The sequence below is a fragment of the Mangifera indica genome, chromosome 3, assembly GCF_011075055.1.
Source record: "Mangifera indica cultivar Alphonso chromosome 3, CATAS_Mindica_2.1, whole genome shotgun sequence".
In the NCBI taxonomy this organism is placed as follows: domain Eukaryota; kingdom Viridiplantae; phylum Streptophyta; class Magnoliopsida; order Sapindales; family Anacardiaceae; genus Mangifera; species Mangifera indica.
This window is the reverse complement of record NC_058139.1, coordinates 11,284,452-11,296,092: the sequence shown is the minus strand read 5'-3', so window position 1 is coordinate 11,296,092 and position 11,641 is coordinate 11,284,452. Positions and strand designations below refer to the sequence as shown.

At 32.2% G+C, this 11,641-nt stretch overlaps 1 protein-coding gene across 2 annotated transcripts; it reads left to right on the top strand.

The window, feature by feature from the left end:
* The first annotated feature begins 2,716 nt into the window (after positions 1-2,716).
* LOC123211964 lies at positions 2,717-7,706 on the top strand. Of its 2 annotated transcripts, none has more exons than XM_044630955.1 (8): positions 2,717-2,870; positions 3,447-3,727; positions 4,111-4,182; positions 5,854-5,921; positions 6,314-6,470; positions 6,882-6,962; positions 7,041-7,130; positions 7,279-7,706. In XM_044630955.1, exons 1-8 carry the CDS (start codon positions 2,777-2,779, stop codon positions 7,399-7,401), a joined length of 966 nt encoding a protein of 321 aa, XP_044486890.1. In that variant the 5' UTR covers positions 2,717-2,776; the 3' UTR covers positions 7,402-7,706. The 2 variants fall into 2 exon arrangements, with proteins under 2 accessions (XP_044486890.1, XP_044486891.1); XM_044630956.1 differs by having other exon boundaries at positions 2,777-2,866.
* The last annotated feature ends 3,935 nt before the right edge of the window (positions 7,707-11,641 follow it).

Below are 11,641 nucleotides of genomic sequence, written 5' to 3'. Positions count from 1 at the left end.
ACAGATGGTTGAATAATTTACAAATTTGTATAACGTCGTCTAACCATTTCAGTTAGATTTTCGATGATTTCCATGTTGGGAAACTATTGGGGAGGGAGGTGGTGGGAAGGCCAATTGACCACCTTCTTAGAGTTGTCGTCGGAACTAGAAAAGTCAGATCTTATGGGAAAAATGTAACTTTTTAAATTTTTGGGTGAGAGAAATAGTTTTTTTTTTTTAAACTAATTGAGGAAAATAAAATATAATTTTATTTATTTTAATATTAATGATAAAATGATGATTTTATTCATATAACTAACTAAAAATTTTAATAAAAGTTAAATAATAAGTGGATATTTGAGTTTTTGAAATCTCGTGAATGATTATTTAGAAACGAATTAACCCTTGAGTGAGAATAAAAGTCTTTTGACCTTATTTTTAACCCTAATTATAATTTTGGTTGACAACATGTGTGTAGGTTATAATCCCTCAACTTTCCCATAGGTTTTAAATTAACATCTCTTCTACATAAAGGCATGTTAATCTAGCCTATTGAACTGAGTTTACTTGTTTAAGTTTGAGCCTAAACAAATTTTGCACTCAATCTTCAAGTCTATCCATTCTTACTTTAGAATGTTGGTTCAAGCTTAATTCACAAAATTAAATTGAACTTCGGGCCAATATTAAATTGAAGTTAGACCAAACGTCTTCACTTGACAAAGACTTTTTTTTTTTTCTTTAAATGATGAATCGAGTCTTAGGTTATCTAGCCTAATTGGCATACCTGTTTACAACTTTACACATATTATCATCTATCTTTGAACACAAATTTAAGAAGTCATTTGACTAAATTAGCCTCCGTTAAAGTGTGTTTATAAATAAACAAGCCTAATTACAAATTATTATAGTAAATATTAATAATATGGTTTGACTTTGAAAGCATTTGGTACAAAGTGGGCCAAAATGTCAAGAAAAACATGTATTTTAATGTAAGGACAAACATATATATGTAAAATTTAAAAAGCCTAAACACTCATTTATGATTCAATTTTTGTTAAAAATCACAGTTAGAATTAGAGATGAAATCATTATTTAAATAAAAATTTTAAAAAATTAAAATTTTATCATATTTTTTCTCAAATTTAAAAATCCTAGATACAGATTTGTCTATCGGAGATGGTCACCGACTTTCTGATTCATCTTTAGATGATCATCATAACCGAAGAGGGGAAAAAAAATATGGTGAAGAAACAATTTTGTCCGGTGCTTTCTTTTGGTGATTGTTCTCTAAGCTACCGAGCTTAAGTTGTTTTGTCTGATGTCGCTTGACTTCAGTTTTGCCGTGTTTATAATACATACTTACTTGACAAAGAAAAAAAATTGATGAAAAACAATATGCATGTGACAAAGATGTAAGAACCAACACAATACAAACATATATGGAGAAGGTTAAATTTTTACCTACTCCAAGCTTGATTTTATATCAACACAATACAAAAAAAATTGATGAAAAACAATATGCATGTCACATCCTTATGCATGTGACAATAATGTATTTGATATAAAATGATAGAGAATAGCTTCACACTTATCAAACTTCCAAAAAAGTCCACCAAACCAAACAAATTAAGTTATGACCGAAATTTTAGAGTAAAAAAAAAAAAGTAAGAGAAGTGTTTTAGCTCAAAATGAGTTCATATCTCCAAAAATGAACTAATTTTGGCTTTATATATTGGTAGACTTAGTTAACAATTAGATAATTGTTACGTGACCCTTACAAATTGTTAATTTAAACTATATTGAAGATATAAGTGTCTTGGCAAAATCAAAGCTTAAAACATACTTTGGCTAAATTAAGCTTTGCTACCCTAAGGATTCAAGGGTAAAATAGTTACTTGTCGAAACTTAGAAACTTTGGATAGAAAAAAAATTATGAAATTCTTAAATATGAGAAAGAAAATATGATAAAACTTTAATTTTTTTAAATTTTGTAATAAATAATAATATTACACTAATTTTAATTAAAAATTTTAACAAAAATTAAATTATAAATAAATATTTAAAATTTTATAAATATATATTTATCTTTACAATCAAACTTAGACGTGGGATGCGGCCTTTAATTTTTTCTGTTTGCAAGAATCAAATCATACTCTTTGCCCATCCATTGCAACACAACGCCTAACTCTGCCCGGTATCACCCTTCACCACCATATTATCTTATCTAATCATAGAATCTCTTTCCTGTGTAGTTGAGTCCACGTGTCAATTAACGGCGTGGCCAGGTAGGCAATTAATTTCTGAAAATAAAGGCATAAGACTTCCATGCTACTTTCTTTAAAGAACAGTCAAAGTCAAGCAAGCCATTGAAAGTAATATCTTACCAGAAAATTCACTTCGGTTTCATATTAATTTAATTTATTAAACGTTATTTCCAGGAATGAGTCAAGTTTAGGCCTAGGTATTTTCCCCGTAAAGTAACGCCTCCTCTTTTTCTTTCCAAAGTATATATATTTTTTATTGGATTAGAATTTTTCAAAATATAATAATTTTATATTTAATAATATTCAAGATAATCTATAATTTTTACTAATAAAAAATTATTTGATCAAATTCATTTTTTATATTTCAACCGATATTCCATTTTTTAAAAGTTTCTAAAAATTATGATGTCCTCCGTTACGACAAAAGCAAACAGTGTTTCTCTGACAAACGGTGACATCAACTTATCTTTGGACGGACGTTTCCGAGCCTACTCAGCTTCGTTTAAACCGAACCGCTCCTTGTATAAATATAAATGCATAAGGACAAAAACCTCTCAATTTTATCATTTCAAAGGCGTAGACTAGTTCGCAGAATCAATAGTCAGATTTTTACAATCACATTTGCAGGTATTTTCTTTCAATTTTAGTATTTTTATATTATTAATTTTCCTTTAAGCCTCAGTAATCTTCGATTTCGTTATAGTTTGATTGTGATTGCGAATTTTCATCTTCGGGGTTTGGGTTGTGTGATGATGAGATGGATTTGTCTTCTTTTGTGCTTTTTGGGTTTTGGAATTTGTATTGGGGGTTTTCAGTTTGGTGAGAAGATTAGGAAAATAATAATTTTTTGGTGAAAATTAAAAAATAGCTGAGAGAAATTTTTGTACAGGGAGGTGATTACAGCTGGAAAAAAATCAGTTTTTTTTTTTGGATTTATTTGAACTGTTAAAGGTTTGTAATGGTTGATTAGAGCGTTTGGTTTTTATATGTAAATTTTTTGACATTTTGTGGTACTTATGTATTTTTGTTATGGCATTGAAAATGGTAATGATCTTTAGTTCTTTGTGGTTGACCACGTAGTGTTAAGAGTTTTGAAGTTTGTTACTTAGTTGCGAAGTCTATGTACTGGTGAATTGTGATTGTATCTTGGCATATTGTTTTTGCTAAAACGTATTATTGGTTTTTTCTGGTGTGTCATGACAGGAATAATGAGTGATCACCTGATTTTGTGTGTTGACCACCTTGTAACACCTGATAATTTGCATTCCCTGCAAGGGAATGATGCTCCAGGATCATCCAGTGAGGGTTCCAGTTCTCACACTGCTGATCCACCAGCTCATGTCCTTGATGTTGAGGGAGTGGGAGAACATGGTGTATCTGAAGAAGAAGAACCACTTATTCAAATGGTGGAATGTCGCATATGCCAGGAGGAGGATAGCATTAAGAATTTGGAGGTTCCATGTGCTTGCAGTGGCAGTTTGAAGGTACTAATCTTTCTAATCTATGCTATTTTGAAATTGTTCTGATGGGATTTGGCTTAAACTATATCAAGGTTTTATGCTCTGTCATTTTTCTCATGAAGGATTTTTATTAGTCTCAAGTAATTGAAAGTCTTTTTTGTATGTTATGTATTTAATGATATTAATTTCTGTTCCCTCGCTCAGGGAGAATACTGACACCCACACACCCACAAAGCACATCTGATTAAAGCATGCTTGAAAATATCTTCTTGTTGTTCAGTGTACACTTACATGTGTACAATGGAGTAGTAGATTTATGCTATTTTACGTTACATATATTTTAATTTGTTTCGGACATTTATGTTTCATAGGGTCATCCCTGAAGCTTACATGCTTTGTTTATCTAGTTTGCCCATAGGAAATGTGTGCAGCGTTGGTGCAATGAGAAAGGGGATATAACTTGTGAGATTTGTCATCAGGTAAGATGCTGGTGCCTTACGATATTTCTATTCTTGTTTCATTTATGCAGATCATGGGATCTACTAGATATGTGCTTTCTTTTTTTTTTTTCAAGTTTTATAAGTATAAGTTGTGTGTCTTCGTTACTGGTCTGGTCTTAAAAGGTATGGTTTTTCACTTTTTCTTTCTTGGTCAAGTATAACTTCAAATCAAATTGCAGGCCTTTGAAGTTATTGATTTAGATGTCTAAGTGTACTATGTTGGATGACTTTTGATATACCTTGTAACGTGGCATGTTTTAATCATGGCAGAAGTTTATTTTATGATATATTATCTTCTTATGGGGATATGGTGTTTTTAGAAATATAGTTTGAAGCATGTTTTTTGTTTTAAAAAATAATCCAAGACTATGGTTTCTTTAGTTTCCTGGTGTTGGAGGGGAAAGGAGGCTAAACGCTAGGATGACTTCTCTTCTGTCTTGATGAAAATTGCACGTGCAATTGGATTGCTCGACACCAAAGAACTTGGTGCTCGTACTTTCTAAATGAATTATACATTGAAGATGATTTGGTGATATTTTTTGGTGAACTAGACTTTTTTACTTTCTTCCTGAAAATGTTGAGAAGTTTTTTATGTTGCATCATGCTTGAAAATCAGTGAACTTATTTGAGTCATTATATTTAATAAGAAATCTTAGGTAAAATGGGAAGATATGAAGAAATCTTAAAATTACGCATACATTTTTGTGTTTTTGCATTGTTCATTACTTGAATGATTATTAAGATTATTCTCTGTGGCATAGCGCAAAATTATCAACTTGTAATTGGAGTATAAAGTTTTTATTGATTGAATAGTCCTATATGTGTTCTTTTTCCTTTCCCTTTGAGTGAGAGATTACTTTTTAATTTAACATCTCTCTATAGTTGCATGCATATTCAGTTTCTGCCTCTTAAAAATGTTCTTTTTCCATCTTCTTCTTCTCCCCTTTGAATGTCGACATTTTAATGCACTTTGGTTGACCTGCATGGATTCTTTGCTCCATGAAGCATTTTACCTTGAAATTCATGATTGTGTTGAATGACAGGTATGGCTGTTTTGTTTTGGATCTCAAAATTTTGCTACTCTTTTTCTGGATTTTTTTAAACAATAAAATTATGTGCATACATTTTTGAGTACACAATTAGGTACACAGATGATGTGTTATTATATATTAGGTGATTTTGAATTACGGATAAAGTAACACCCAATCATATGATGACTGCATCATCTATGTGCTCAATTATGTATTTAAAATGTGTGTACATAGTATTGTTCTTTATTAACATTGTAATTTGGTTTTAGTGTAAGATAATATTACTTTTTCTTTCAGAACTTTCTGGTGTTTTTAAAATTGAAATTTGGCATCACGTGTATAATATTAATGCTTATTTTTCAGTTTCAGTAAAGGGGTTTGTTATTATGGTCTCTCTCATCATGTCTTTGAGCTTTTATACTTGATTTCCATGTAATATCTAGCGAGTTGTAATTGTCACTTGACATGTATATGTGTAGTATAGCTAAATAATTTGTTTATTCATTTGTTGAAAGGTTATTTGGTCGTTTAGATTTGGTAAGTTAAAAGTAATTCTGGTATAAGTTGATTATCAAATTGATCTGTTTATAGCTGCCTTAAATTTTTTTTGTTATAACAGCCTTACCAACCTGGTTATACTGCTCCACCACGTCTCCCTCAGTCAGAAGATGCTACAATTGATATCAGGCAAGTTTTAATCATACATAGGCTTGGTCCCATTGTCCTACTGTTATTCATTTAATAATGTATTTACTTTTTTGGAATCATCTGAAGGACTCAATTGATAAATATCAATCTATTTTCTACAAGTACTTGAATCCTTAGCTTGCTTTCGATGTTGGATTCCTAGTCTCTATGCCTCCTGTGATCCTTTTGCTTACTGAAAATATATACATTGGGGTTCATTGCATATTCATATGAGGCAAAAGTGGGGGTCCAGTCAAGATATCAAAGTTTTCATTTTACTTCTCCATTCGTAAATCAATATTAAAAATGGAATAGTACACTTCTGCTGGTTGGCTATTTTATGCTCAATGTTTAAAAGTCTGTTCATTTGTTTTCTCAAATTTGTTACACAGTGAGCCTTGGACAGTCTCTGGTGCTCCCTTGGACTTGAATGATCCTCGAATTTTGGCAATGGCAGCAGCAGAACGCCATTTGCTAGAGGCTGATTACGATGAATATGCTGATAGCAATGCTAGTGGAGCTGCATTCTGCCGCTCTGCTGCCCTGATTGTAAGACAATTATTCTTTCATGAAAAGAAATTTATGAGTTTTATTATATTGTAGTACACAGAATTATTTGCTCAAGGCATATAGAATAATCTATCTTTTTTGTTTATTTTATTTTTGAAAATGTTTTATATCAGACATGCTCATCAGAAAATGTTAATAATATTCGTCTCTGGTAATGGCTTCTTATTTTATGCATCTCTTTTACTCTGGTTTTGTCCATGTCTTGTTTTTAATATCACTGAATCAATTTGTGTTTGGTCCAGAACCTGCTCCAGGTTGTTGGGCCAGGACTTTATACTCACAATTGGAGAAATTTAGTATCTTTTCGATGATTATTGTCAATTACTGATACAATAATTCTTTTCACATTTAGTGTGATAAATGACTATTAGGGTTCCCCTTTTATTGCAGTTAATGGCTCTGCTTCTCTTGAGGCATGCATTGTCTCTCACCAATACAGATGGAGAGGATGACGCATCTACATTTTTCTCTGTATGTTGGATATGAATTTTCATTGTCTCTGAGTAATGTACAGTTATCCTTTTTAATTAAACAATTTCTGCTGGACAGCTTTTCTTGCTCCGGGCTGCTGGTTTTCTTCTTCCATGTTATATAATGGCATGGGCTGTCAGTATATTGCAGCGCCGAAGGCAAAGACAGGTTAGTTTCAGGCTCTATCTTTATCAGGAGAATCGTGAAATAAATCGTCATTTAAAGAATATGTTCAGGAAACAAAGCTTATGGTATTTGGCGGACTCTTACTATTTATTTGTTAATTTCCTCTCATGTTTTATATGTATTTAATCAGGAAGCAGCAGCACTTGCAGCAACCGAAGTTGCATTTATGCTTCAAGCAGGGCAACGCCGGGGTTTGCATTTCACAATAGCACCAGGACCTCCAGTGACCCCCCATCAGGAGCCACCCCAATAACATGGTTTCCCTTTTCGATGATGATTGTTGTCGAGAGAGGCCAATGATGTATACGAGTACATTGTCTTGCTGATGCAGCCATGCTACCAGGAGTTAAACGAAAATGGTTAAAACTGTATTTCTCTGCATGCCATATTGAACCTCTAATTTTGTTGTGCTGAGAAAATCCTACAAACTCAATATTTTTTTGCCTTTTTCAAGTGTGCATTTCCATGGTAATGTTTGTACATAAATGATGGATTCGCATAGCTGCTGAATTTATTGTTTCTGCAGGGTCAGCATGGCTGCTTTGCCGTTTAACATTACTATGTTTGCCATGAGGGTTGGATTCAATTCAAATTTGAACTTGATGCGAACAAGTCAAAGTTTAAATTAAGGATTGAACTTGTTTTTATAAATAAATCAAGTTTAAACTTATTTGAATATTTGAATTCAATTTAACACAAATTGAATGATGAGTTAAATTGTTTCTAGCATGTTTGAGTTTCTATTTGTCGATTTTAAGTTTATCTTGAAATGGTTTTTTTAGATTCGAGTTGATCTTGAAGTGTTTTTTTTTTAGTTCAAATTGATCTCAAGGTAGATATTGTTTTGGCTTTGCTCAGATTGATTTTAACCCTGTTTGCCAACTTTTCTGGATATACTTATGTTTACGAAACACATTATAATGTAATCAAGATTTAAGTCTTCCTTCCAAGTTAATTGCATGTTATAAAGCAATCCGAATGAGATTCATTCGAGTAATTTGTCTTTATGTATTGTCGAGTTTATCCAACAATTTTAATACCTTTTTGCAGTCTCTTTTTCTTGGTAACAGGTCTTGTATTCCCTCAAAGAAATATTACTTGTTTTAGTTTTTAAAAAAATCTTGGATTCTCTGAGAGATTCCAGGCGTCAAACTGACTTAACAAGGATATTATTTTCTTTAATGTTTGTTTCTAATAATCTTGCAATGGATTGCAAGATTACATATTCTCAATAATTTTAGGTTCATTCGATGTCTAAATTTCTCGGAATTTCCTCAAAGATTACAGCACTGCTTGTAGTTATTTTAACTTAAACAGCACTGACAAGTCAATCTTTGCAACACGATAGAGTCTCACTAAAATGAAATGCTGCATGATTCAGCTCACAAAACTATACATACAAACTTATTTATATAAATAAAAATAATAATTTATAATTAAATAATATAATTTTATATTTTATATTTTAAAATTATCTAATTAAATACTACTAATTAGTTTGCACCAATAGTAATCTTCAGCTCTCAATAGAATATATTTTTCTTCACGGCCTCCACAACAATGTGTCTGTCCTGACTGGGGCCATAATTATTCTTGTCTATAAAGCTAAATGATGATAAAAGTCCAAAATTTTTGCCGTATTTGCCAAGACAAGATGTCCATGATCTATCAAGAGTAGTTGGCTTTACATAGAGATGGACCCTTCTCATTATTTTGGGACAGAGAGAATGATTGTGATGGAGCATTTAACCTTGGATCTTATTTTTAAAGTTGTAATTAGCATTCTTTTATATCATGTTCTGTTTTTACATAACCTAGGAATCCAAAAAAACATGAATTTAAAAAAAGAAAAACCCTTACTTAAATCATATCATTTTGTTGAGAGAATTAATTATATTAGATAGATCAAATTTTAAATTTAATAATCGATCTTATAATCATTAAATCATATAAATTAAGAATTTAATTATGAAATATCATAGGAGAGATTTGAACTTATAGTCTTTTATATATGAAGTCTCGTCTTTTATATCTCAAGCTACCTTTTAAAGACAAAAATATGAAATTAATGATGCTGCACAATGAAAGAAGATTTCGAAGTGAAATGTAATAGTCAAGAATGGATTTTGAAAGCAACAACTCATTAATTTTCTTTTGCTTTAAGATGGCATGGAGATGGTGCTTAAAAGCAAAAGCCCCCTCTCTATTTAGAGCATGTAACCAGTTGTTAGTCTATGACCATGACCGGTCCCCATATTCTCTCTTTTCATCAAATAAAAATAAATTATATATGAAAATTATACAATTTCAAGGTCACAAACTTAGATAAAATTTTGGTGAAGCATCTGGGTTTCTTCCCTCTGGTTTTTATACATTGAACGTTACGAATAACTATACAAAACCCCACTAAAGTAAGGCAAGGCAAGGCTTGCTTGCTTATTTGAATTGAGAAAAAAGAGATAAAATGGTCTATTGGTCTTCATAGGTAAACGAAAAATAAAGAAAAAACAAAAAATAAAGGCCAAATTTAGAGAAGGCCTGATGGGGGTGTTGCTCTCTTTGAAAACTTTAAATGAAGGACAATCCAAAGAAAAGCATAAAGGGAATCCATTTAGCACAAGGAACCAAGACTGTTATTTTTTGTTGCATGGAGAGAAGAGCTTGGAATTCTAAAGTTGTTTATAATAAAGCAAGTCATTGTTTTTTTTTTTTTTTGAAGGATTTACTATTCTTCATTCTTCATCCAACATCTCTACTTTTAATGGCTTTTTTCTAACTGTTTCTGCCTAATAGCAGCAGCTTGCTTCTCACAGCCAACCCACTAAAGTTATTCTAATCATAATCATAAAAGCACTTAATTAACTACAACATTAATTCTCCCTGTATATCAATTTTGTAATCTTCCCTGTTCAAAAGTTTAAGCTTCTTTATATTCCTTTATTGTTTAATAATAATTTTTTTTAATGAATAGAAACCATATTCCAATCAGACTGACCTTTTAGGACTGAATTGCTTAGTTCGAACAGATAAAATATTGGGTATACCAAATTAGTAAAAGTTTGATTTTGAGATGAAGTGGAGAACTTTGAATCCAAAACTCTCCACTTTATCTTTCAAACTACAACTTAAAATAATGAATGTCTTGTGCATTTTTAATGTTTACTTTTGACACAAGACAAGAAAGAGGCAGTGGCAGAACATGTCAGGATTGGTCGGATGGTGAGGCAAGTTCGGCAGCGTTTCCGAGTTTAAGAGTAAACAGGATTGGTCTTTTTTTGGTAAAAAAGAGCAAGGCAAATGATAGGGAGATGTAGATGAAAAAAGATGCTTAGCTTCCCAAGGATAGTGTTCTAACTATGTCTTTTTGTTCAAACCTGTCAGAGTCTTCTAATAAAGCCTTTTGCTTCAATAGCAGGCTTATGATTGAGGTGAATCTAAAGCTTCCCCACATGTTGTGGAATCTGGGCCCTCCTTGTGCTTTTTACTTTCAGTCTTCCAAATCCCATAAAAGATAATCCTCAGGGTTATTCCTCCACATATAAACCTGAAGAAATACAGCCTGCAATCTCAGACACACTACTCATTCTTTCATTATTACTTCTAAACAAGAGATTCCTCTGTTGTCTCCCTCTTGTTATCTGCACTGCACAAACATGGCTCTCTTGGTATATAGAGGTATCATTCTTCTTGCTTGCATTGGGTTTTTAGTTCTTCAACCTGACAGGGCTTCTGGGCTGAGAAAGATAGACCTTGTTCTCAGATGGGATAAAGAGTTGCTGCCGTTTGTCCGACATTCGCGTATTCTGAAGGCTGCTGCTCTCAAGGATTTGCAAACCATCCCAAGTTTGGCGCCTGCTCCTTCAACGATGTTTGATCCTAATCAATCTGATAAAAGACAAGTTCGAAAAGGATCGGATCCAATTCACAACAGATGTTAGAATGCTGAGGCTACTATTTTTCCCTGCCATTAATGTAAGGAAGATTTTTGCCAACGGAGAGCTCAGCTAGTTTCCATAAGTGATGAGAAACAATCCTCTGAAGTTCAGAAATGCGGGTTTCTTGGAGTTCTTTGTTTTTATTTGTTTTTATTAAAAAATTTATTGAGCTGAATATGGGCAGGTAAAGTGCATCAGTAAGCCACTATCCTCTCTGTATTGTATAAACGTAGGTCCTAACCAGTAGCTCAATACTTTCATCAGAGATGATTCTGGTTGTCATACTTACACAAAATACAGTGCTTGGTAATTTTCTCTACAGAAAAAGACTAGCGTACTAATGGATTTGTGACTCTAGCCTTGGCATTTTAAAATGAAATTCTAGCAATCTCAACACAACATTATGAAAAAACATGCATATACAAACATACACATATGCATATGCACAATGGAGATGAAACTACAACCTAAATGCTGGTTTCTTCGTATGAAAATTTCCCATCTTGATTTACTTGGTTTATCTCATTTGTGCACCTAAGTTATGATGGAAATAACAGT